Consider the following 27,418-nt stretch of genomic DNA (forward strand, 5'->3'; position numbering starts at 1 on the left):
TCCCCGACTCCGGCCGCCGCCGCGCTAGTGGTGGCTCCGCATCTCCAAAAGGGGCCCTCCGACTCCTCGCTGGGCCATTCCGGCGCCGGGTCGTGGAGCCCCGCGCAACTCCTCTGGTCCCTGAACGGGATCCCTCCTCCCCAGAGTTGCGAGCAACTTTCCTCTCTCCCTGTCCCTGCGGTGGCTCGGGGACCGTAGCCGCCGCAGGTAGCTGAACCCGGGCCACGGTCCCCGCGCCTCGGCTCCGCGCGCGTAGGTCGCTCTTTCTCTGGGTGCACGCTGGGGGACTGGCGCGCTCGGCTCTGCGGGCGAGATGCCCCTGGGACACATCATGAGGCTGGATCTGGAGAAAATCGCCCTGGAGTACATCGTGCCCTGTCTGCACGAGGTCGGCTTCTGCTACCTGGACAACTTCCTGGGCGAGGTGGTGGGCGACTGCGTCCTGGAGCGCGTCAAGCAGCTGCACTGCAGCGGGGCCCTGAGGGACGGCCAGCTGGCCGGGCCGCGCGCCGGCGTCTCCAAGCGGCACCTGCGGGGCGACCAGATCACGTGGATCGGGGGCAACGAGGAGGGCTGCGAGGCCATCAGCTTCCTCCTGTCCCTCATCGACAGGCTGGTCCTGTACTGCGGGAGCCGGCTGGGCAAATACTACGTCAAGGAAAGGTCCAAGGTAAGACGCGCACGGGCGCCCCGCTGCTGCTGCAGCCCGCAGGGACCAGGGACATTCGGTGTCGGTTGTCTGTCGCCTTCGCAGGGCTGCAAGCGAACTGTAGTTTTTAACCAAGAAGTAAGAAGTCAGTCTGATTCTCCCCTTTCCCATTCTCCTCTGAGCGAAAATCCATGCTAAGGGTCTCAGGTGTATAATTATAATGACCTTTTCTGTTAACTTTGAAATAATGGCTCTGGTGAGTGGTACAAGCCGGACAAGCGGCGACTTTTTGATCTGATTCTAAGACATGGAGGTTCTCAAAGGTCCAAACGACAGACAGGGTATTAGAAACACTGTGTATAATCTGAGACACACGTGCGCTCATGATCTTAAATGTCTACTTCTTAAGTCACCTAATATTGCCCTTTCATTGTGTTCAGAGCAGATGCCCACAAAAGCACTCTTAAAGAATTCTGGAGACAGTGTGATTTTGCAAAGTGGCATTTGGTTTGTGAAGTTTGGCAGGTGCAGAGGAGTTTGACCTGTGAAAGAGTCAAGCTCCTCTTCACTTTTGAGAGCTGCCCTTGGCTTGTTGCACCCAGGACACTATTAGATCATTTACTTGACTGTGAAAATTCTCTGCTGGTACTGAGCCCTACACCACCAACTTCGCTTTCCTAACTATCCGTTGATGGGAAAATCCACTCAAAACAGCCAGGTGAGTGATCAGGAGAGGGTGGTCAAGCACCTCTGAAAAGAAACTGTGTTTTTGTTCTCATAGCCAGAAATGACTCCCTGGGTGGTAATTTATCTTGGAAACGTTTCCAGGTAGATTGGCAGAAATATGGGAACATGTAGTACCGTGATGTTGGTGCGTGTACATTACTTTGGCATAGTCGAGCTAATCGGTGTCTTTCTATGAATGATAATCCAGCCAGTTTTCCAGCGGCAATTCTGAGTGATTTGCGGACTGGTCACGGGGGCACTCAGAACTGTAGAAACTTTCACTTTAACACAGTGAGGCAAAACATACTAGCATGAGAAGGAAAGTGAGCAGTCACCTATGTACCCTTCTTTAACAATATTTGTGGTATTTCTCAATTTAAGATTGATCCTGGGATAAAACATACCATTGTTGTCTCATAAGCTGAGAGGAACGCTCTTTATTAAGTGCAATTGGTGAAGACTGGAAATGTGTAGAGATGAAGGGAGTGGGTGAGTGGAGTAGGGGAGAAATAGATTGCTGCACACCTTTCAAGCCAGGAGGACATGAATAGAATATCTGAAAGCATCGCTATTAATCAGACGCAAAGCAAGTAAATGTGAAAAGAAAATGCTGCTTTCTAAATTTTACTTTGATTTGGGGAAAATTCAGAGTTAGCTGGACTCTGTAGAAGATTGACGTTAAAGTGTTTCTTTACTCTTCTGCCATCATTTTGGTGGTGGATAAGAAAGCCGTTTGTCTCAATTAGTTTTATTTTGCATTAAATGACCTTGCCTGTCTTGGGGCAGGGCGGGGGAGGGGAATGACTAGCCTCAGTGTTGCAGAGGTGCTCCGAGCTTCCAACCCGGAAGAGCAGATGGCTTCTTATCAGTTTTTTAAAGTTTCTTTTAAACAAGTGGTAGGAATTCCACATCCCCCCCACCCCCCACCAGCATTCTAGGAACAGAATTTGCTCTGAGGGAAGTCAGAGTGAATTGGTAGAAAGAGGTCACTAGTATTTGAAAGTTAAGTATTTTTATTGAGCTTTGACTTAATAGACAGTGGTAGGGTTTTGGGCTAGAGTTTAACTCCACAAATTGAATGAAAAGCACTGTGTACGTCTGGGAGGGAAGAAAAATGATCTGTAGATACGATTCTTCAATTATGGATTATCTTCCGGGTCAAACAAGTAACTTTTCAGTTAACCCTTTCAGAAGGTGACTGTAAATCGAAAAGAGAAAATTCATCTTTTGTCCACTGAAGAGACATCTGCCTATACCGAGATTTCCAGCTTTCCTTTGGTAGTTTTGGCACAGAGCTCTTCATTCCTGCCCTTTAGAAAGATCACCTCTAGATTGGGATATTCCCTGGCCAGCTAGAACCAAATGCAAACCAGGCTTGAGCAAACAATTATTGTAGTGAAAAATAAAAAAAGTTTGATTTGTTTGTATAGAGAAGTCTCCTTAATAATGTTTTGTGGCCTTAGGTCTCTTGTATGAAGTTTATTACTAAAGCATTGTAGAAACACTTTCCAGATTTATATTAGTTTCACCCTAATTTAACCTTCTTATTTATTTCTCTTCCCTCAACTGAGTGCCTTGCTCTGTGCTGCTTCCCAGAGTAGTGATATAGACCTGGTTTTTTGCTGCATCCTTCAAGCAGGTTTTCAGTAAAAACTAATTTTAAAAGGCAGAATTTGTACGTTTATTTAAAAAATTTATTTGTAACTTCTTATTATGGAAACTTTCGAACATATGTAAATGTAGCGGGGCTGGTATAATGAACTTCCATCACCCATTTTCATGTACATTTATTTTAGACCAGTTGTTTTAAGGTACTTTAAATTTCTCAGGGTCGGGCCGGCCCTGTGGCTTGGTGGTTAAGTGCGCGCGCTGCGATGCTGGTGGCCCGGGTTCGGATCCCGGGTGCGCATCGAGGCACCACTTCTCCGTTCATCCTGAGGCTGAGTCCAGCATACAGCAACTAGAAGGATGTGCAGCTACGACATACAACTATCCACTGGGGCTTTGGGGGGAAAAATAAAATAAATAAAATCTTAAAAAAAAAAAAAAAAATTTCTCGGGGTTATGCTTATTAATGTATTGATCCTAATTGGATATTTTTTTCCCTAGACTTTTAAATGTCATTGAATAATGTAATCATGCACTTTATCTCAAAGAAGCAAAGGCATTGGGAATAAAATAGGAACACACACTAGATCTAAAATTGAAATTGTGGAAGCTTATGGAAAGCAATATTAAAGTGTTCCCCCTTGCTGCCAAAAAAGTTGTTACTGGTCAGAGTTTATCTACCTCCACTTTGTTGGAGAAAAATCCGAGGGTGCGGAAGCCCCTCTGGGGAAGTAGTTTCCTATAATGTACAGCAGTATGGCGCCCCCTAACTGCAAGCATGATCATTGCTTTCAGACTATCAAAAGATTTCTTATCTTTTAACTCCCTTTTGGAGAATTTAGACCGTATCCAAGATAAATATTGGTTATAATTTGCTCCTTTTGCTGTGGCTGCCTAGATCGGGAAAATGGCTGTTTTCCAGAGAACGTGTAATTTCCAGAACCAAAAGTCCTGCTTGAAGCATCGCACTGTAGACTAGCCAGTATTGTAACTCCAATAATACTAGCTACCTTTTCATAAGGGGTTTGCTCTGTCTGGAACTGTGCTAAGCACTTTGCAAACACTGTCTGTCTGACTTAGTCTTCAGAACCACAATATTCAGCAAACTGAGTGATGAAATCATTTGCCCAAGGTCACAAAGTGGGTGTAAGAGGCAGTTTATAGGGGTTTAGGGGTTTGGGGTTACCAACTTCTGGCCTTAGGTCAGTTGCTCAGTTTCACCAAGTGTAAAATGAGGGATAATAATACCTTCAAGCTTTTTAGGTGAAGGAGCATTAAATAAGATGATGTACACAAAATTCTTAGCAGAATTCTGAGCCTTCGTAAATGTTATGAGGCTGTAAGTGGGTGATTTGGGATGGAACCGAGTTCTGCCCGACTCCAGAGTTTGTGTTCTTGACTGTTATGCTCCTGCTTCTCATCCTTGCATGTATTCAGCAAGTGTTCACTCAGTGCAGGGCGCTGTGCAGGGGCTGGGGACACAAAGGTGAGCAGGCATGACCCCTGCCTCACGGAGCTCGCATACACACGTACTTTTGAATTGTAAGATCCTGTAGTTCACACTCGATTAATTCCCAGGCTTAAAAAAGAAAAGGACAAAACCCAAACATTGAAGCGGGTCAGATAAGTACATTTGAGGAAGAAAACGGAGTGCTGTGCTAATGTTTTCCTACTGTTATTTGCAGGAAAAGTATTTGTTAACAAGGTTGGTTGTTAGGATCCCTGACTGGAGTGGTTCTGGACAATGGGGTGGTAGGGGTTGTATTGTGAACAGACAGGTGAGTCCTCCCCTGGAAACAATACAGAGACATGATGAAACAGCGGTAAGTTATGAAGAAAAGAAAATGTGTTGCGAAGCGGAGAGTTTGTTCCTTTGCCGTTTAGCAATAACAGGTTCAGCCCACCCTGGTCATGTGATGTCGGGAATATCCATTACTCAGTGGACCTTATCGTGGTTGCAAACTACTTCAAGCAAAAGTGGAATAATGTATTTGGAAGATCAGGATCTCCCTCAGACCCACGTGCAGGTTATGCAATCTGGGTTCGCAGAAGGCTGGAGCAATGAACTGGGAACCAGAAAGTCCTTCCCATCCAGGACCCCTGGCGTGTTAGTTCTGTCTCTGGCCCCTTCTGGCCTCCCTCTGCTTCTTTGCCTGTGCCTCTCTGCTTTCCCTGCAGCTTTTGCTGTTTTCCATGCACGTGGCTCAAGGTGGCTGCCCCCACAGTGGCTGCTTCAGCCTCAGTTTGAGATTCACAGAGTCTTGATTAACATTCTAGAATCCCTGTTTTCACTCCCGGGGAGAAAGTATGATGGTCTCACCTTGGCTCAGGGGACCGATCAGTCTTGGTTGGGAGTGGGAGTGGGGCATGTAGAATCATGTCACAAATGTCGTTGCCGGGGCCTGTGAGAGGTGCAGTTCTAGAGCCCGGGGTTCTAAGAGTTTGAGGACTAGACACCATAAACGGTGTCTCCGCAATTCAAATCTTCAAAATCTGTCTGTGAATGAGGTATTTTAGGGGGAGGTGGCACTGAGTTTGAAGCACTGGAACATCTTTCTGTACGGATGTGAGGTTTATTCCTATAAAAGGTTTTGTATTTAAAAATAACTTAGCTCTTGGAGGAAGGAAATTAATCCAAGGAAATAATTTACAGAATGCAGCCTCGGTGACAGTGAAGCAAGTTTCTCCATTCGGTAACTTTTCACAGTGTTCTTTGTCTATTTTGTTGAATGATGCTTGGGAACAAAGAAAAGAAGGTAGGGGGGTGTGTGTGTGTGTGTGTGTGTGTGTTTATAATTTCTTTTGTTCAATTTTGGGCCATTGGCCACTACAGGACAACCTTATCTCCTTGCAGTGAAGTGGGAAATCAGGAAGTATCAATTTAATTTATTCATTCACAAGTCATTAAATGTCTTCCACCTCGCTGACCTGTACGTGAATGGGGGAAAGGAGATGGAATGTGATGATAAAACCATCTAAAGAATAAAGGGATTAAGAGGTACAAACTTCCAGTTATAAAATAAATAAGTCATGGGGATGTAATGTAGAGCATAGGGAATATAGTCAATAACACTGTCATAACTTTGTATGGTAACAGATGGTAACTAGTCTTAGCATGGTGATCATTTTGTAATGTATATAAATATCGAATCAGTATGATGTGCACCTGAAACTAACATAGTATTGTATATTAGTTATACTTCACTTTAAAAAGAAAGCAAGCTGAAAGTTGAGTGGTATGAAACAGTTGTCACCAACATTGCTTTCTCTTTTTCTGGTTAAACAGTCTGATTTTACACTGATCAGTCATTTTTGTTTCTCTTCTTCTTTGGATTTTCTCCAGTTTCTCTATTTACTTAAAAATGAAGTTACCCAAATTATACAGGACTTTAATAATACAGGTTTTTAGAGCTGGAGAGGTATCAGAAATCACATCTATCAGTCCCTCAATCATTCAGCAATGAAGTCATTTTTATGTTTGGAGAGACGAAGTCTCAAGAAGGGACAGGAGTGGGTCTTGGGCCTGAGCAAAGGTGCTTTAAAGAGAGGGGCTTCCCTGGCTGGGGTTGCTCTGTAAGTCAGGTAGACTGGGAGACAGGGGTGGTAGGTTAATTCAGCTGCATCAGCATTTTATTTGGGAATTTTAAATATAATTCTGACTTGAAATTGATAAACACCCTTAGGTGGAGTTATGTCACCTATCTGTACATTCGACTTTTGGGGTGTTATGAATTATTTCCCTTTCTGACCTTACTCAGCTCAAGCAGAATTTGTAAATTCTTCCCTGATTCCTGACTCTGGCTAGAAGAATTTCAAATTTTGTAAATAACAAGCAGCCTCACATGTTACAACTCCATTCTGAAAACGCACTGTGTATGGAAGACTTCTCCGATGAGCTTCAAGTTGGGGGTGGAGTTTAACCCATAATGAGCAGAGCACATCTGAGAAGCATCTCCGAGCACCCCAGCACCCTGCGTGTCAGGGTGAAGCTCAGGGCCCCTCGCCTGTGGGCCGTGTTTGCTCGCTTTGGCAAGACCTCTGCTTTTGACTCATGTTTGCGGCCTCCAGTAAATTATGTGGCACTTTGACCACCAAGGAGCAGCCTGCAGGTCAGCACTATGGAGAAGGTTATTAATACTTTGTTAATTATGACAGCAACAGACCTGATGATTCCTTTGTAGCTGTTAACTAATATCGCTCTAAGAAATGGGTGTCATTTTTCTCTAGTGTTTGTCAAAGGTGCATGTTCTGACGGTAATGATAGTTCAGATGTATTCTGCTGGGCAGTTGCCAGGGGTGCCCCGAGGGTAGCCGAATCCAGAGGCACTGGAATTGTAAATGCGACAGACAAGTCATTTTATGATGCCAGACTAAGGAATTCGGCTTTGGCAGATGGCCAGGAGCCGTTGATTTGGCTCCGATTCAGAGCTATGTGTCTGTTTGCCAAGCAAGATTAGTTAGCCTGCTTCATTATACGTAGAATGGTACCCCGTTTCCTTCGATTATTTCCATCTTAAACCAGTATCGAACTTACCTTAATTTTGTATCTTCCTTTGATACTCATTTGTGGGTGAGTTCCTATTCTTGTTTGGGGTGAGCTGGTAGCGACTTGAGTGTCGTATTTTTCACCCCCTGTCCCCACCCAGTCCCGGCCTCACAGACACATGGGTTTGCAGTTGTCCAGTGAAAGTTTTCAGATCCTGTGCTGGATTCGTGCGGTGCCTCCTCACCGTGCCCTCCCTGTGCAGTACAAGGTTCAGACCTCCTTATTAAGTCAAGCCAATGTTTGATTCTTTAGGAGATACGATGATCAGCGTTTCTCGAGTTCTGGAGTAAATGTACCTGTCTCATATTAAATATTATTTTTCCTTCCAAAATGAGGCTGAAATACTATTACCACATAAAAATAATTCCAAAATACAAACATTCAAAGAATATGATGTAATCTTGATTATTTGCCAGCGGGAAGCAGACAAAATGAAAAACTCAATTCCAGGTGTCAGTGACATCTATTTTTGGTTCTACTAGGGGAACTGGAAGTTGTTTTGAAGTATTCGGAGTAATACTCTTGGATCTGAGCACTGCTCGGAAGGAGTAAAGGTAGACTGTTTTCAACAGTCTGAACATCTTGTGGAGCTGGCTCTGTGTTCTCCAGACACACAGAAAAGACGCTGCCTTTGCCCCTCCCTCCGCCTCCCCTCCCATTTCCTCTCATCTATCTAGTCAAACCTGAGGAACGATTACTTAGAAATCTCAATACCCCACACAAAATTGACAGTGAGTCTTTTTTTTTTTTGGATGGCTTCTTTCCTATTCATATTGTTTTGCAGGTTAATTTGAGTGATTTGAGTGGATAAACAAAACCTTTTTAAAACACAAAATATTGAAGATTCAGGCAGGAACGTGCAATATTATTGGTCAAAATTTGGCCTATTTTGTGCTGTTTTAGCTTTGTTGTTTTGTTTCGGGTTTTCTGGGATTCACTGTGGAACCTCAAGTTTTGTCTTTTTTTTTAAACTAAGTTTTGTTTTGCTTTCATAGTAGAAATCCTTGAGGAGGGAAGTATTTTAAAGAGACATCCTTTAACCACAAATCACCTGCCTTTGGTTCCCCTTCTCCCTAGAATCCATTTTTATGTGCTTTTGCCTGAGTCTAAGTGATCCAGAACCCAGCTCTGATCATGTAGTCTCTGTGCTTAAAAAAACCCAACCGGGCTCTCTCCCCACTGTCTACTGTACATGCTGTGAACTTCTGAGCGTGTCATTTAAGGCCCTCCGCATCTGACCCCATCTGACCCCATCTGACCTTTCTACACTTAATCTCCCTCTGATCACCTTCCTTCCCTCCCAGTCCCTGAACTGCTAGAAACTGATTGCCAGGCCCTCTGAGCTTCCCATTGTCTTCTCTTCAAAGTCCATCTTCGTGCCTCCTCCATGAAGTCTTCCCTTCTGCTCTCTAGAACTCCATGGGTGGCTTAATCCGGGCCGCCCCGGTACATTTATTTATTCGGCTGCTTACCCTGGCCCCCCTTTACTTATAAATTCCTTGAAGGCAGAGACTATTAAGCTTGATATATACTTTTAGTGCCTTAACAGTCCTTTACAATTCATAGGTGCTTATTAACTTAATTTCGTTTTCAAAAGGAACTTTGATTTCAAAGGATGTCAGGGTGTCAAAAAAGCTATAAATATTTTGTTAGGCCAAAACAAAAGGTTTTGCAGCGTGGTCCTGATAGTTTGATCCCAAAATGTTTAAATATTTTATTACATTAACACGCTATGAGGCACCATCTCAAAGGAGGGACTTTGTCTTTGTAAGGTTTTTTCCTCAGTTCTGAAATGCTCTGCTTGGCCCTAGAAAGGACCGGAGTCACAGGTGGATCCTGGCAGCTCCTACATTCAGGTCTGGCTCAAGAGAAGCTAGAGAAGCCGTGGGGACCAGGAGGCTAGAGCCCCTGCCTCTGGTCCTAGCTCAGTCCCCGGCAGGCAGTATCTCAGGACCATTTCCACTTCTGTAGCAATGAGGTTGATTTTTATCTTTAATTTTAACTTAATTTCGTCACCCCCTACTGCTAGGCACTAGGATGAACAGGTTACCTTGTATTTCGTCTCACTGCCATCTTGGGCAAGTCAGTTCTCTGGGCCTCCCTTTCCTCATCTATAACATGGCTACAACAATAAGAATCCACCTCCAGGATTACAAGGAATTAAAGGGAAATTGAGACTAAATTTTCATCTGAGAGGGCAGATAGGTGTGTTCAGTGCCTCTTACTGGATTCCCGAGGAGAGCAGACTCCACCAACAGTCACACCCCAGCACTGACAGGACAGTGATCCTCAGCAATGCTACAGAGTTACAACCGGAGCGTTCCCTGCCGGCTTTAGGAATCACACTGCAAAGCCTGTGCCAGCAAGCACCCTTGGAATTTCTCTCCCTTCCTGCTCTCCCTCCCACCTCCTGTACCCCAAATTAACTTGTGCAGCTGACTAATTGCCCTTTACCTTTGCTCATTTAGGGAGAGGCATTGCACAAAAACTCTCGGTTTTGCCACAAGCCATGGTTCGTAAAGTGTGGTTGTTGGACCAGCAGCATCAGCAGTACCTGGAAATCTGCTGTAAATGCAAATTCTTGGGCTTCTCCCCAAACCTAGTGAATCAGAAACTCACAAGTCCTCCAGGTGATCCTTATAGTTGCTGACGTTTGAGAACCACTAAGATGAATTAGAGGAGGCTAAATAGGGCTGGTGCTCAATCTTCCTACACTTTCTCTATTAGTGAGAAAATCAGAGTTCAATCAGTTGATCAGATCTGAGCTTATTCATTGCAAAAACTAAAAAATGCAAATGTTTTTAGTTCATTTGGGAAACTTGTGAGAAAAACCCACCACACGTTAGTATGTTAACTACACACACACACAATTTTTGTATTCTTTTTACCAAGAAAGTTAATTTTCCAGACCCAGAATTAGAGCGGAATTTGGAATTGATTCTCTCCTGTTGTGTTGAATGGAGGGGAAAAATCTTTGTTAATGGCTCAGAGAATCGCTCCCATCCATGTTTCCAGCAGTCCTGCAAGGAGTGCGAACTGAAGGCACTAGGAAGAATGAGAAAGAATCCTAGTGACTTTGGATGAGCACAAACTGGGAAACAGTGCCTTGTGAGCAGTCTCTCTGTATTGAGCATCTATTATGTGCTGACTGTGGACACCACACAGAAGCCTATGGTAGTTTCTGGCTGTCTGGCGTGAGATGGCTGCCTGAGGGAGGCCCAAGAAGGCTGAGGTGTGGGGCTCTGGGGGAAAAGCTGACACACGAATCCAGCCTGATTGGAATCAAAGGTATAACTAGGTCGAGGCTGGATCACAGCTGCCACTTGCCTTTTCCGACTTCTGCATCAGGGGCTTTGATTTCCCAGTTAAGTGTTTGAGCCTGTATTTGGTAAGCCATGAGAATCTTCTGAGAGTTCTTTTTCGCATTGTTGAGTTGAAGGAAGATAATTTCATTCATGGTCAGTCTGGAAATAACAGCACCTGTTTTCAGTTAACAGTTTTTCCCTGATATTTTAGAAGCAGTGTCGGGTGGTTGAAAGACCATGCTTAGTTCTATAATGTCCTGAAGTTACTTTTTGTCTCTGACTCTCAGTTACCACGTTTGTAAAATGGGGCTTATATCTATCTCGGAGGAACATGGGGACAATTAAATTAACCATCCCTGCCCCCAGACTCAGAGCCGGGCATTCCTTTATTTCTAGTTCTTTGCTGCTCCCGCAAATAGTTTGTACATTTCTCTCAGAAGAGCCTTTCACTTTCTACCCCTGGACCCCACCCGTCCTGTAAGCCGCAGTGGGTCCATACCCAGTGTATTCTAATTAATGTGACTTTAGAAAGTTCTCTATTCAGTGAATTCTCATTGATGTGGTAGGAGTAGAGTTAAGATGTCTCCTAAACAAGCTTTGCCCCTGAGTAAGGATAATTTATCCCATCCCTGCGAGTCCTTTGAATTTAGCAGGTGCTGCTCCTTGTCTCCCCACGGGAGAGACACTTGTGTATTTCCTTGAAAATTTTTTCTTCGTTGGTCATTTATCTTCTAACTTTGAAACAAGTCTGAAAACCTGGGCTGGTGTTGACCTGAGCTCATAAGGAAAGGTCGTGGAGAGGCTGACTTCCTTCCACAGAACCCCGGGCAGGCGGCGGGAGGGCAGCCTGGGGATGAGACTTGGGCTGATTGTAGACCAGTCGCATCTGAAGCAGATATGGGCCCTGCAGGGGCCAGGGAGAGTTCAGAGTGGGGTTGAGCTTGTGCAGTGGGAATAACCAACAAAGACACCGTGGACAGCTAGTGCTTAGGGAATCAGATACTTCAAGTAGAACTGAAGGTAGTTCCCTCAAAGTGGAGTGAGTTGGTTCAAGTTAGACATTACATCAGCGCCCTGGTAAATCACGATGATGATTAAGGCCTCACACTCTGCAGTCAGACTAACTAGATTCGAAAAGGCAAGTTACCTAACCTCCTTGTGCCTCAGTTTCCTCATCTGTAAAATGGAGATAATAGTGGTTCCTGCCTCTTGTGTTATTAGGAATACTGAATGAGGTCATATTTGTGAAGCACAGAGAGCAGTGTCCGCAGTAGTAAGCACCATACTCATGTTTGCTCCGTCAATAAACGTGCCCACTGAATTTCATGAGTTCTAATTTTAACCAACTTGCTGTGTGTCATTTCTTTCCTTCAGCAGATAGATTTTTTCCAAGTGCTGAAATGCAAATGTAAATATAAGATCTGGTTTCCTGGAAAGTTCTTTAACTTTATTTTTTCCAGCATAGTTGCATAGTATCCTAGGTTAAAATTCATTGGGAATTGCCAGTAAAGTGTTTTCCTAGTTTCTCTTATCTGAAGACTATTGGCTTCAAGACATTTTTCTTGACGTTTTGATGGGTGACTATGTCTTTTTGTATATTACTCATTAATAAAATCTTGTCTCACCAGTTGTATGTTAGTTATCGTGGAATCCCTCAAGTATTTTAGGATTCATTTCAGATGAGAATTTACAGACAACCATACTTAATTCTCTGACAGTCCTGCAGTCTCAAACATTCCTTTTCTCTATTAGCCTCAGAGCTTTTAGAGAGCTACAGGTTGTTTTCTTTTTCTATTAAGGCTGTTTCTCACATCACAAGAAGTTAAATACTGCTAGTCTCTACCCCCATTATTGCCTTAAGGATTACTCATGAATGTGTTTGTTTTTTTTTTTTTTTAATAAGAATAAGATAGCTTCTAGGTCCCTGTGATAACTTCCAGGGTTAATGACTTCTCAAAACTTGTGAGCAGTGTGACTCAGGGTGGGTGGCCGCTGCTCACCTTCCCCAAAACCAGGAAATTCAATGTGACCGTATGTATGAAGTGCCACCCAGCTATGTGGGTCCTTGGGGAATGGCAGCTGTTACAGGGATTTGGGGAAAGGTATCAGAATGGATGTGATTAGATGCCTGTTTTAACGTCCTTAACCCTGGGCCTGGCTGACTTGTGCCTAGTTCATAACTGCAAGTCCTTATTAAAACATTTCTCTGGTAACTGGGGTAGTGATGGGGGCGAGCTCTCCTGTGCCGGTTCCCTCTGCGGTCTGCCCCGCGGTGTGCTCTCGGGTGTGGGCTGGCTGCCACCCTCACGCAGCGCACGTAGCCCTGTCACTCAGCCGTCACCCCGCTGGCCGAGAGCCAGGCCTCCCTGGGAAGGGCCGCCTTCCCAAACCCAAACAGCCTGCATTGATATGTGGATGTTCCCGGGCTTGTTTACTGGGCTTAATTGCAGGACTCTGGCTGAATCCCCTCCAACGAGAGGAATTAACCACAATTCAGAAAGGAATGATAATAGTCTCTTGAATTCCCGGCCTTTGAGAGTTTCAGTGGCTTCTTGGGGGAGGGTGATGCACTCAAGTTCATGCACGAAGTGCAGGATCCCCTGGAACAGAATCTTGGTCTAGAACAATTAGACTACACTCCTGTGAACGTCCTGTGATTTTATGCGGACTGTGTGTGTGTGTGCGCTTATGTCTGGGGCGGGAGTGGGAGCCCAGCTCTGTAATGTAAGAATCTCAAGGAACTATTATCACTGAGCTAGGAGAACTAAATAGAAGGTTCCAGAGTCTGGGTAGTTGTTGATGTTTGTTTGGATGAACTAGGACCTAGTTCATAGTAGAGTGAAATGGTGAAAAGGTCTACCTGAGGACAAGTCTTCCAGTGAAGACGCACCTTCCTTGCCCTTCCAGGCACGATGCTCTCGCCTGACCAGGAGGGGCGGGCAGACCCACTTCACCAGGGCAACCGAGAGTGGGTTATACCTTCTTACTCTTCATTTTCAGAATTACTGAAGCTCCCGCATTACTACAAAATTCAGGTATGGGGGGAGGAGGATTATTGTTATGAATTGGAGGTGAGGTTATGTGTAGCAGTGTTCTGGGTATGTAGGTTCAGGGAGAGGAATTTTTAGTGTGGATTTAGGGCAGATGAGGAAGGCAGAAGTAGTTCTTAGTGTAGAAATAGAATAGTATAAAACATTTTAATGAATGACGTGGGGTTTGTTGAAAGGATTGCTTACCTGCCAGATATCTGACTTTCCTGCCTTCTAAATCTTCTGAATTGTCTGGTCAGATGCTGAAACTTTGGGAAGGGCAACAGGGGTAGCTGGACATAGCTTGTGTTATTGCCCACCAAACCCATATTTCCCATTTCCCCCTTATTTTGTCACATCAGTCTTTAACTAGAGGCACCAGGAGGAAAGAAATAGCTAGGCTTGCTCTTAACAAGTAAGATAGATAATAAGCAAGATGCTAAGATAACCAGTAGTAGTTTGCATGAAGTTTTCTACTTTTTTGTCAAATGCACTCACATAATCTGCACCTAATTTCTTTATGCCAGTCTAGGTTAAGTCAGAATGAATATATAAAAATCCTAAAGCACTTCTTATGCTTCTGAGCTGTTCATCATCACATGAGACCTTACTTTTTCGTTCAACTTCATAGAAAGGATGGGACGGGCAGCAATGTGAACTTTGTTCAGTGATGTTTTCTTGAACTCTTGGAGGAAGCTTTGCATAGTTGCCATCATCTTGTAAAGATGCCTTGTGAATATTGTACTATGGGAATTTAAGTGACAACAGTGGGTCCCACAAGGTGTCCTTGAAGATTACACACTACTGAACAAGGAAGATGAGGAAAGGCTAAAACAATAATTCCAGTTTGCTTTCCATATCCTCTGGATTTAAGTTCCTTGCTCCTTTGAAGGATTTTTGGCGTTCTCTTCTCTCACTCCTTCTCAGAGCCAAATGGAAAATAATGGAAAATGACATTTTGGCTTAATTTATCTTTAGATTTTTTTTTTTAAAAGAGCAAAACTTGCAAAGATCATCCCTCTTCTAATTTTCTCTTACTCCTGCCTCTCCTATGGTTTGAATAGCAGTTTGAATACTTAAAGATTTTTTGTTTTTGTTTTTCTTTTTAAAGGCACACTATATGTGCCTTTTTTCCAGTTACTAACACTACCCGCGCCCCGCCGTGGGACCCCTTCCTCAGCGGATGCCTTTATGAATACAAGACGTAAAGTGTACAGTCATGGGGCTGCCCTGCTCACTGTTCACATTAAATGTATGTGTTAACATGTGTGTGAACCCAAACCTCCCCCCAAAATGAGTCTGGGAGTATTTTCAGCTCCTCCGCCCACAGCTGACTAGAAACATTGGCAAGTTTGTTACCTAGGCTGTTGTCACCGGAATATAAATTAGACCCATTTCTGGCCAGAAAACTTCAGCTGTTACATTCTCCACTGTGATGAGTTGCTAGGCTGTTTCTCTAAGCTGAAGAAGGTGCATGGTCTCGTGTATTTCTTCTCAAGTCTTGACACATCTAATTCTCTGTGTAGTCAGTGTCTTATGGAGAGAGGAAGGATCTGGGGTCCCCATTGCTCTGTCTAGAGGGGACATGAGGGAAGGGCTAGAGAGGAGGGAGGTACGGAGAAGGCATGTGGAGTGTGGATGGTGCTGGAGGACGAGGCTGTGCCTTGGGGACAGTGTGCATCTGAGCCTGGTGAAGAGAGATGGGAAAGGTGCCCACTTGTAGCTCAGGAGCTATCGCAGAGTAGCCTGACTTCTTAGGAATCAGAAGCCTGACTTCTTAGATCACACAGTGATCTCAAAATTCAACCTGATGTATTTTTTTGTGGCCTTTATTTAAAACTTGGGATCAAAAATATACAGGAGGGTTTATATACAAATCTGGTTCGGTTGCCTGCTACGCTCCTAAAATCTTGAGATTTTGTAACGCTGGGCCCTCACTGCAAAGGGCAGCAAATTCCCTGGTGTGGTAGCATTGCACACAGTTCGGAGTTCTGATGCATATAAACCTGATTGGCTTCAATCATTTATGTTACTCGCCAATGCCCAAAGCTGTCTGAGTTTGCCACCGTGGATTTGAATTTACAAAGCACTTAAGTAGAATTGGATCCCTGAAGAGGAGAGATTCTGAAGCCCCAGGTGGGGAGAAGAAACTCAGCACATCATCAACTTTAACAATAGCTAATGTTCACCAGCATTTGGTGTGTGCAGCCCTTGCACTAAGCATTTTAATGGATTATCTCCTTAGTCCTCATAAACCCATTTTACAGATGAGAAAACTGAGGTATAAAGAGGTTACAGGTTATTCTGTACTTAGGTTGCATTTTATTCAGAGTATGTTCTGCTCAAGATCATTCATAATTCAAAACAAATCCTTAGAAAGATTGCCTGGTATTTCTGCTCAGCAGGCAGAGGGGGCTCGCATTTGGCTGAAATACCAGTTTAAAGGACACTCAACCAGACAGCTTTGAAGTTATGCTATTCTTGACAAATTTTCAAAAATGGATTCGCGTTTATTGCAGATTTTGCAAGTAAAATGAGAGCATTAATATTTTAATTTGCTGAGTTAAAATTTATGTAAATACCACTTTGTTATAACTTGTTGAAGGTCAAGTCACACTAGTGAATCTGACTGCAAAGTCATGAGAGATGTAAAAGACAATTCTATAAAAATCTCTGTTGTTGATTGTTATGAGAGAAGTGCTGAGTCTAACTGGAGGCTGGGCTGGGGCACTTGGACCCCCTGCCCACCTGTGGATCTAAAATGATCGTCATTGCAGGATGGACAGTGGAGGTCGCCGACACCAATGTTTTGAAATGGATTATACGTGTGATCAAACTGTGGTTGGTTTCAGTCAAGAGCATTCTGTTTAGGCATTGGAACGGAAATCCTGGACTTTCATTTTTCAACTTTACCTTTGGGATTAATGAGATACTGTTTTTTATGAAGCCAGCTTAACAGTAACTGTAGCAGAACAACCGATTTCTACCTGTGGCATTTGGGGAGTAGATTTTGTTACTTGGATTTGGCAGTGTATCTGTGTACATCTTCAAAGAATCCATACACATTTCCATTTCCAGCCTGAATGTGGCCATCTAGGTGTCGGGAGCACACATGTCTGGTCTAGAGCCAGCCTGGGAGTCTGGGAGTGTTCACTCCTCTGCTCATTTCCTTTTGCTACAAAGCCTTGGAGAGGCCTCTGGGGATGATGGAAGGGGGTCCACGGTGGGGTCAGAGGAAGGAATGGTGAATACATAAGGGGACATGTGGATTTATCTGCATATCCAAGAATAAGACTGTATTGTATGTGCTATTGTGGGTCGCACTAACATGTTATTAAACTTCAGTGAATTTCAAATATAAATCCAGTCAAGAAGTTTTGGCAAATAAAAAGTCTATAATAGATGAGACATCCTTCTGATCCTCCTGATCAGTGTCAGTGTTATTGCTTGGCATATTTATCACATGATAATTGAAGTTGCCTAGCCCTGTTCTTACTGTTCTGAAGCATTCTTCTCCTTTATACACTCTAAATCCCTTCCTAGACTTGGTGAGGTTTAGATAGCAGAGCAGTTGAACCGATCAGTTTCCGGGGTGTGTTTCTGCCCCGTGCACAAATTGGCACAGAAATGTGTGACTAGTTGTTGAAGTGGGTCTAGCTTCTCAGTGCATCCTTAGCCTACTGGTTTGGGTCTGTGTCAAAGACCAACAAATAGTTGGGAATGTGCCCAAGCCAAGACCCATCTCCTATGGCTATTGTCCAGAAAACACTGATAAAATTGGCCTGTGTGGTTTCCACAGGCCTGCTGAGGCCCACAATGATTTCCTTTCATTGTTTCAAACTGGGTGCTGTGGCTTCATGAACCAGGAGAGAGGGTGAAGATTCACTCTGGCCGGAAAAATTCTCTCTACTCCTCTCCCTTAAGCAATCAGATACTTTGCTGATGCTTAGGAGTTTTATCCTAATAAGTCCCCTGGAATGCGCTAGCTCCTTCTCTGTGCATTTTGTAGATGCCGCAATTGGTAAAGGCTGTACTGTTGTGAGTTTGTATATATTTTTTCAGTATTTAATCTAAGCTGAGTCCTGAGGCAGATAAGTACTTCATAATGCCCTAAGGAACTCTGTTGCTTCTTTTGGGGCTGATGCTTAGATTGAAGCTTAAATCTTCTTGGGCTTTCAGAGGCCATATAACTAACCCAAGCCCCTCTGTATACAAAAGAAACTGAGCCTGGGTTCGCACGATTAGTTGCAGAGTGAGCTAGATGGCAGGCATCCAGACCACTGACCTTTTCTTAGAGTGGAGCTGTTTAAGAATGTATGATTGTGTAGCGTTGATTGAGTACTTTTTCTTTTCAAGGCTTCACAGTGGGGAGAGGCTGAGATTGTAGGGAATCCAGCCTGTAATTGTTTGTGGCTTAAGTGACTTTCATTATTGGCTCAGTGGTGGCTCTTAGAATCCTAATAGCTGCTTCCAGGGATGGGTAATTCCCTCGTCAACCTAGGTGACCTCATTTATTTCTTCTTCCCCAGTTAGGCCCATCATTTCTGTCTGCTACCTATCACCTTTCCCCAAGCCATCCTTTGCTTGGTGGTACCATCATTTGTTAAATCTTGATTGCAGTAGCCTCAGAATTCCACCTTCTGAAAGATGTTCAAGCTAACTGCCTAACTTCAGCTCTAAGATGACATTGCATTGACATTTTAGATGTTCAAAGGCAGGATGTGGGGATTGCTAGCTGAATGGGGCTATAAAGTTTGAGAGATATGCTAATTTAAGCTTTAAGGTCATTGCAGAGCTAAGTTACCGGTCAGCCTTATTATTCTAGTATGCAATGTGTCTGATGCCTTTAAAGCTGCATGCCTAGTTCATGTTGTCATGCTACCACACGGAGTGACTTGGCACCCACAGCACTGAAGCTGATTCATGGAGCCACTAGTGCATTGCTTTGGGCCTCTACACGACTGATCATTTTACCAATGAGACAGCTCTGCCGTTTATAAGGGAAAATCCAAACTGGATTGCTACATGCATGTTTGAAGATAGGTTTTTAAATTTTATTTATTTTATTTTTTCCCCCAAAGCCCCAGTAGGTAGTTGTATGTCATAGCTGCACATCCTTCTAGTTGCTGTATGTGGGACGCGGCCTCAGCATGGCCGGAGAAGCGGTGCGTCAGTGCGCGCCCGGGATCCGAACCCGGGCCGCCAGCAGTGGAGCACGCGCACTTAACCGCTAAGCCACGGGGCCCGCCCGAAGATAGGTTTTTAAAATGACAGAAATCTCTATTGATCTAGGTAGAATGTAAACTTACTCTTTAGAGGAAAGAGTCATTTGCTAATTCATTCATTTATTTATCAAATTTTAAACAGACACCTTCCATGTGTCAGGCACTGTTCTAGGCACTAAGAATACATCAGCGAACAAAACAGGAAAAATATCACTTTCCTCATCTTATATTGCCAGTTCCGGTATCTTCCCTGCACATATCTCATTCCTATAAAAATATTTTAGAAATAGGGCAGTGTCCTGTGAAAAGAACTAGCTTTTCACAATTTGCCTATTTTTCTCTAGTCCTTGCTATAATTTTTCCATGGAACAATTAGAGGTTTGTTACTCTCTTAAGAGTAATTCTCTGATAGTAATTTCCAAAAGGATTGTTAGTCTGGCTTTTTGCTCTATTCCTCCACCGTTGTTCTAATGGGTGATTTGGTGATTCGGGGGCCCTTGTTAAACAGGCATAATCCCTAAACTCCACACCTAGCAATTCTGATTTTGTGTGCCTAGGGTGGGAACCCAGAACCTGCTTTTTCAAAAAGGAGGATTGAAGAAAGACGGGGCATCCTAATGACAATGTAGATGGGTTACTATCTAAAATGTTCTAGAACTGTGGAAATATTGTTGACCCACTTTCCACTGGGCTGAGCCATAAGGTATTACTTGGCTGTTAATCTTATATGCTGAAGAGTCCAAATTTATGTACTGTACCTGCAGTTAAGAAGCCAGCAACCACCTATAAATGTCACATAGCACCCAAGAAGACTGTTACTCAGCTGTTCACAGTGGGAGAAGGTTGTTTCAGCTTTGTTAACCAGCTTTCTTGGGATTTCTCCATAGGCGATGGTGGCTTGCTACCCAGGAAATGGAGCAGGTTATGTTCGACATGTAGACAACCCCAACGGCGACGGCCGCTGCATCACCTGCATCTACTATCTGAACAAGAATTGGGATGCCAAGGTACTTTGGAATAATGGGAGGAGAGTGAGGGGTTAGAAACTATAGGAAAGGAATTCAGATGACTTAGAGGAGGGTTAGGAGTTCATAATTCCTACTGATGAATCTTTTCCATTTTATATTTTCCTTTTTTCCCTCCCGAAGGTATTAGTACTAAAGTTGATGAAATGAAAATAACGGATATAAAGTTAATTTGATGGGGAGTAGGTAGGGTCATTATTTTGTTATGGGAGGGGTGGTTGATGAAGAAAAGATACTTACCAGTTTAGGAACGAGGATCAATTTTTTTAGTCTAATCCAGAGCTGAGCTGACTCTCAATGCAGAATAAGATATATACTTTTCCCTCTGACAGCAACATTGAGCGAATTCCACAAAAATAGAACTGTAGGATATAAAATCATCCCAAGCGAGGTTTCCCACACAGTCCTCTCTCTTGGGGTGATACGTCTCATTGGTGGCTGCTTGCCATGGTTTACTATGGTTTGTGAATGCCAGAGGCTTTTTGGCTTATTTTTGTGTTTTGGAACATATAGATAGATAGAGAGATGAAGTCTGGTTCCTTGCTTACGAACATTTGTCTGGAATTTGTATGCTTTCTGAAAGTTAAGGATGATTTAGGAGTCTGAGAAGTCGGAGAACTTTTCAAGCTTATTTGGCTTTTGAACCTTCTGCACCTCCATTTCCTGTTCATTAGGGCAGATACTAATAATGCAAGGATATTTTATCTGGGGTCAGAAAAACTAAACCTGGGAAGCTGGTGAGTCAGTGACAAGGCTCGTCTTTTCTCCCTCTTTGGTAACATGACTGGAATATAGGCCTTAGTTGTCCTGTAAAATCTTGAAAGGTGGTGTTATAGGCAAGAGAATAAAGTTGTCAGGTCAGTGATAATAAATTGCAAAGTTTGAAATCATTCAACAAATATTTGAGTGCCTGCCAGTGCCAGGCATTGTGCTGTGGGAGGACATTGAGTATGAGGCCTGGATTCTGCCTTGGTGTGGTTATTCCAGTTGGATGGATTGGGTATACATGTAAAAAAAGTAATTCAAGGAAGGGAGTGATATACGTAATAAACGGTACAGATAAGGTAGTCTGAGAGTTCAGAAAACAGAGCATGTGACTTCCGACTGATGAGATCGCATTGGAGCTAGAGGAGCTCAAAAGAAAGCTGTAAATTCTACTTGAAGGGGGTGTTCTGCGTGATGACTGCCCTAGAAAGCTGTTAATATTAGATTGAACAGTATGAAATCGCTGGGGGGTTTTGTAGGTCAAAAACAGTCAAATACTGGCAATTCTGTATGATTTGACCTAATAGTACTCCATTTTGTATCTATGGGCTTCATGATTGTGGGGGTGGGAAGGCTTCATCTGGTCTGAGGTGAATAAAGAGACATGTCTAGCCAAGTCTGAAATAAAATTTAGTACAAAGTATAAGGTTGAAGTAAAAATTTGGGAGTAATATACACTTGGAGTGGAGGTTGAAAGGTGACATTGTTTCTAGATGAGGCTGAAGTATCATTGTTCATTAACTTTGCATGAGGCCAGGAAATAATCCACCTGCTTTGTGGCCCTCAGCTACACGGTGGGGTCCTGCGGATCTTTCCAGAAGGGAAATCATTCATAGCGGATGTGGAGCCCATTTTTGACAGACTCCTGTTCTTCTGGTCAGACCGCAGGAACCCTCATGAAGTCCAGCCTTCCTACGCGACCAGGTAATAGCGGGCCCATGATTCCTCTTGAGAAGCCTCTTGTACAAACCCCACTTCCCAGAGAATTCTCTAAACTTGTGTTCTGTGCCTATGAAGGACCAACTACACTCCAGAGCTGAGAGCAAACCTGTTTGGAGTCAATAAAAATTAAAGAGGAAACTTTGGATTCTCGAGTATGCAAAACCTAACGTTAGTGTGAACTAACACATTGTTTTCCGTTAGGTGAGCGTACTGGATTCCAAATTTCCCAGAATGTTTTTCTCTTTTCTCCTTTCTCCTCCGCCTCCTTTAAAACACCCAGTATTGAGCTACCCCTAGAGAATGTTGGCTGTCACTGATGGGGACTTCTGTCCCATTAACTCTGGATGAGTTTACAAGTTGCTGGTTGCAAGCAGAGAAAGAACCTTGAGAAAAGAAAGGAATTTGTGCTGACTTCTTTTCCTTTTTACCCTTTACTTAGCTTAAAATTGGTTTGGGCTCATTGTACCCATGTTCCAAGAATTGGATTTTTAAACATCCTTTCTTTGGATCCTGCCTGGGAAGATTTTCAGAGTAACTAAACAACTTGGTATTGTTTAGTATTAATCTAGAAACTCTTGATATAATCTAAATTTCGAATTCTGCCTCCCATTTACTTTTGTTTTATGGCCAAAGCTGTAAACCAGGCAGTATTGGAGCGCTCTGGATGCAGCTTGAATTGGGAATAGCTGTTGGGGACAGGGAGTGAGAACTTGCGTAGAAGGATAACGACTAAACCTTAACAAGCCCAATTAAATTAAAATCACCTGTGTAAGGCGCCTAAGACATAAATGTCCCCCTCCAGAAATCACAGATCTGAGCCCCACACAGAGTTGCATAGTAAATGTCAAATTGGAATGTGCCCCAGGTGAGCAGGTAACTAATTCTACCACCGGAGCCTGCTTGTGGCTTGTTTAAAGGGGCACAGTAATTGGACTTGGTCATTTGTGCCAGAATTCCCTTGTTGTTCCCAGTCCCTTGATGATCAGAGTCACAGGGGAAACATTAGCAAATGTTGATGGGAAGTCCTTGAAAAAAAAATCAAGTGCTATCGAAATTCCAGTAGCTAATAATAATTATAAAATGAAACTTTTTGAAAACTCACGCCCGAAATGACTGCTGTTACAGTCTTTCCCATAGATGGAATAAAGCAAATTAATGGGAATACAGTAGAAGGCTTGAGGGTGGCCATCATTCCATTGCATCTTTGCCTCAGTGTCCAAACCTAGCGAAAGCAAGAGTTTTAAGGGTTCTGTAATTTAAATAAATTGTTCTTCAAAGCTTCACCCAGATGTCACCTCCTCTTCTCTGTGCTCTCCCCACCAACTTGGGTCTCCCAGTCTTTGACAGAATGTCTTTCTTTTAGTTCTTCTGTGTAGATTATCTTGACCTGTTACATTATTTGTTAAATCGCCTGTCTCCCCTGCTAGAGCCTGCGTTCCTGGGGGAAGAGGCAGATGTAGTCACATGGTCATTTGAATTCCCATTGCCCAGCATAATGCCTTGGCGCATGCTTGGAATTCCTTACATGTTTTATTACATTTAAATAGAATTGAAACCAGAGAAGTTTATTTTAAATTAAAATTGGGTTGGACTTCTAATAATAGGGAGCACTTGAAATGTTGGCTTTACAAATGACTGATGTGAGATTAAGTATTTTTTATTTTTTGGTAATATTTTTAAACTTATATCTGCTTATGTTTCACAGATACGCTATGACTGTTTGGTACTTTGATGCTGAAGAAAGGGCAGAAGCCAAAAAGAAATTCAGGAATTTAACTAGTATGTGTTTGATAATTTTCTATGATTTTTGATCAGATCATTCCATTTTATATATATTCTAATATACTCTGTTCAGTCTCAGCTGTGGCTTAGCTTCATATAATGACATCTTGATGGGCTTAATCCTGAAGCCTTGGCCTTAGCTCTGCTGGAAAAATCAGAAAACATGCAAAGGACTTCCCCTGTGAATGTCCACTGATTGGTGACAGTTTATAATAGATGGGAAAGAGTTAACTTGTTATCATTAATGTTTACCCATCAAATATAACATTAAATTTTGCCCGTGATTTTGGCACATTATGAAGGAAATACAATGGAACCCAGGTATAATGGTTAATTTATTATATTGGTGTGGGACTATGATTTCTAATATAAAAACTGGGCTCATGTAATGTAAACTATGTATGACTTAACACCATTCCTGTCCCCTCCAGCCAGTGTTGTAAGGCAGCGTTTCCCAAAATGTTGCATAGCAGCACTAGTGCAGCTAGTCCTGCCAAGTTGCTTTGCAAGAAGGTAAATTCCTGGTCTCCAAAATATGGGAAATGTTACATACTGTATCCCTCTCTTGAAGAGTTACAGTGCTCCTTGGCGTATTAATCAAGAAAAATGAATCTCAGAAATCCTTCAGAAAAGTCGTAGGTCACACTGCCTAACCCAGACCCATTTGGACTGTGTACCTATTAATACCAAAGAAAACACACATTGCTGAGCCCTTTGAGGAGGCATGCTGCTCAGCTTTGTTCTGTAAGATGGGAAGTATTTACTGGAGGCTTTTTTTGTGACATTTGTGACATTAAACTCATCAGATGTGGCTCCTTATCCCCTTCATTTTCTTTTCTGTCCCCAACGCAGGGAAAACCGAATCTGCCCTCACTGAAGACTGACCGTGCTCTGAAATCCACTGGCCTCATTCATTTTCGTAATAGTTTCTGAATTCCCTTTAAGAGTTGAGATCCAAAGAAGGCCTCTTCAGTGACTCGGTGACAAGAGCCCCTGCTACTGCTTGCATCATTCACGTCCCTGTCTTGCGAATGGTACTTTGTGTTTTCTTGCCAAAACCTCATCCACCTTCAGATGCTCTCTTTGCCAGATGAACTCATTTGCTAACCCCAGAAATACCTGCAGACGACCTAGCTGGCCAGCGGTTTAACTGATAGATTTGGAAATATTGGCCATCAAAAGAAGAGCCTGGAAGCATGGGCGAGGGAATGAATCCTACTTGCACTTTATGTACACTTCCTGATTTGAAAGGAGGAGGTTTGCCAAGAAAAAAAAATGGTGACAGATGCCACCGAGAGGCATCATTGAAGCCTTAACAGCAGGAAACAGAAATTTGTGTCATCTGAACAATTTCCAGATGTTCTTAATCCAGGGCTGTTGGGGTTTCTGGAGAATTATTACAACTTAATGACATTATTACCTCTAGAAAGGACTGCTGTCATAGTCATCAATTTTTAAGTATCCTGTGGGTAGACACTGCTTTTTCTCGTCCTGCAACCTGGACTTTCTGTCTCTGCCTCATTTTGCTGAGAATAGGACTTTCTGATCACAGATGACAACACCATTTATTTTCTGTTTTTACTTCTTAATTGGAGAACCTAATTCCCCAGAAGGAAAAACTAGACATTAATTGTTTTGGTGGCTTTGTTGAAATGGAATTTGAATTTAAATCAAAGGGAAAAAAATCTACGTGATAGTTTAGAGTCAACAAGCTCTGAGAATGGTGTCAAAAGACCTGGCTCTACCGATAATACAATAAACGTGTGCATCTAGAACAATGTGGGAGTGGAGATGGAGTCGGAAATGTGGGCGTTCCTGTTTTTAAGTTTTCCTTTTTAAGGAGCTCACCCTTCTTCTTGAACAAAATAGGAAAATAACAAAAAATAGGGTGCTGTATTTTAAAAAGGAAATGGAAATAAAATAAAAATTCCTGAAAAGCTGTTTGAGTTCTTCCACATTTTCTGTCCCTGAAAGCCTTTTTTTCAACAGACTTGACTCTCCAAATCCACTGTGGTTGGCAGTGTGGCCAGAATCATGGAATTTGCTAGAACTGTGGAAGGTTCTACTACTGCAGTAAGCACAAATTCCGCTGCCTCAAGCACTCTATCGAGTGCCTAGTTTATGAATGTTACTCTTCCTAGGTTTCAATTCCATTTTCATATTTTTTAAATCCCTTTAATTTCTTGCTTGAAAATCTCATGGACATTAAAGAACTGGAAGTATTTTCTTTGCCCTTCACATATGTATTGACTTTCCAAGAAAGAAGCTTAGTTTTTCCATTTCTAGTTTTGGAAAGTTTCCAGATGAGACTTGTCTTCATTCTCACGACTGCTCTATTTTTTTTCCATAGTGCTTATCAACTTCTAACTTACTATGTAATTTACTTATTTATTATGTTCATTGTCTTGTATCCTTCCTCTAGAGTGTAAGCACGATGAAGACGGGACTTTTGTATGTTTTTAATCAATGGAATGTATTCCCAGCACCTAAAATAGTGCCTAACACACCTAACCCACAGTAAGGGCTCAGTAAATACTTGTTGAATAAACTGGCTCTCCTTCCTTAGCGTTTTAATGGTTTGATTCATTTCCTCCGTCTTTGGCAGGAAGGGCTTGCTAGAATTTTTGCACACACATATTTCTCTCATCATTGACTTATAAACTTAGGCTCAGAGCTTTAGAAAGCTTGGGACGTAGTGTCATTTCATATTTTACCTGTTTGAACAGGTCATTGACCACTATGAATCTGAAAATGGAACAAGGAAGAATTCTGCCCTTCGCTCCCCTGGGGCTGGAGGAGTAACATAACCGTAGCTTGAGATAGGTCAGAGGACATTCCTCCTCTGGAGCAAGTTTGAAAAACTTCAATAAGAGAGAAGAAAAGGGGGTTGTTTCTTAGGAATTTTATATTCTGTAAAATTCTAGCTAAGTTTTTTCCACAATTACTAATGTCATGAGAATGATAGTGACAATATTCTGAAAGAATATCACGTTGTTCCAATAGTATATGTCTTGTATCTTTCATTTTAGTCAATATTTTGACTTGCCAAAAGATCTGACCTCTTCGGCCTTGCTTATTCCTTCCAGACAAAGGTCCTATAAACTAATAAAATATATAACAAATCAATTTTTAATGCACTGATTTTTCATGGCTGACTTTGAGTCCTGGAAGATGATCCTGGAAAATACAACTCTAATAGTGTCAGCTTTTTGCTCTTCTCTTTGACAGCCCACTTAGGGGAGGACGTAGCCTTGCTGAAGAAACATTATTTGGCAAATAATCTGATCAATTTCCTTTATATTCCTGGCAATGAAATGTTAAGAGCCTACCTCAGTGTTACGTCACCTATATAGTGCAGAGTCCTTGGCAGGAGATTAAATTTTAAACCAAAGATCCAATTTCGTGGAAATAAAAAGTCTTACCTAAGTGCATTAAATAGATCTTTAGTAGAGTAGTTAATATCAATTAAATGCTGGGCTGTCTGAATCATAAATTATCCATTCAGACATGATTTTGTTTTTCTTCTTTAACTCAGGTTTTTTTAGAGGCTCGGTCATCCTAATTTCTTTTGGCCATTCAGTCTTGAAATTTCCTGTGTTTTAGAAAGCAATGATGGGAAATGCCTTGCTGGGTCAGCAGTTTGTATAAAACAGGAGTTTGGACATGTCAGGGACTTTTATAGTTTATCAACTATGGGGACAAGCACAAGGGATGTTCTTGGTAAATTTATTTTAAATAAAAATAATATAAAATTGATGTAGCTGCAACCTTGAATCTTTTGAACAGCATGAAAAGAATACTGGTTAGTAAGGTGGT

At 42.6% G+C, this 27,418-nt stretch overlaps 1 protein-coding gene across 1 annotated transcript; it reads left to right on the plus strand.

Annotated features, from left to right (window-relative positions):
* On the plus strand, window positions 1-26,167 carry EGLN3 (egl-9 family hypoxia inducible factor 3). The gene is made up of 5 exons (XM_004421134.3): window positions 1-670; window positions 19,976-20,095; window positions 21,666-21,802; window positions 23,526-23,599; window positions 24,455-26,167. Exons 1-5 carry the CDS (start codon window positions 314-316, stop codon window positions 24,484-24,486), a joined length of 720 nt encoding a protein of 239 aa, XP_004421191.1. The 5' UTR covers window positions 1-313; the 3' UTR covers window positions 24,487-26,167.
* The last annotated feature ends 1,251 nt before the right edge of the window (window positions 26,168-27,418 follow it).

The sequence above is a fragment of the Ceratotherium simum genome, chromosome 3 (assembly GCF_057802395.1).
Source record: "Ceratotherium simum simum isolate JZ-2026a chromosome 3, ASM5780239v1, whole genome shotgun sequence".
Classification (NCBI taxonomy): Eukaryota; Metazoa; Chordata; class Mammalia; order Perissodactyla; family Rhinocerotidae; genus Ceratotherium; species Ceratotherium simum.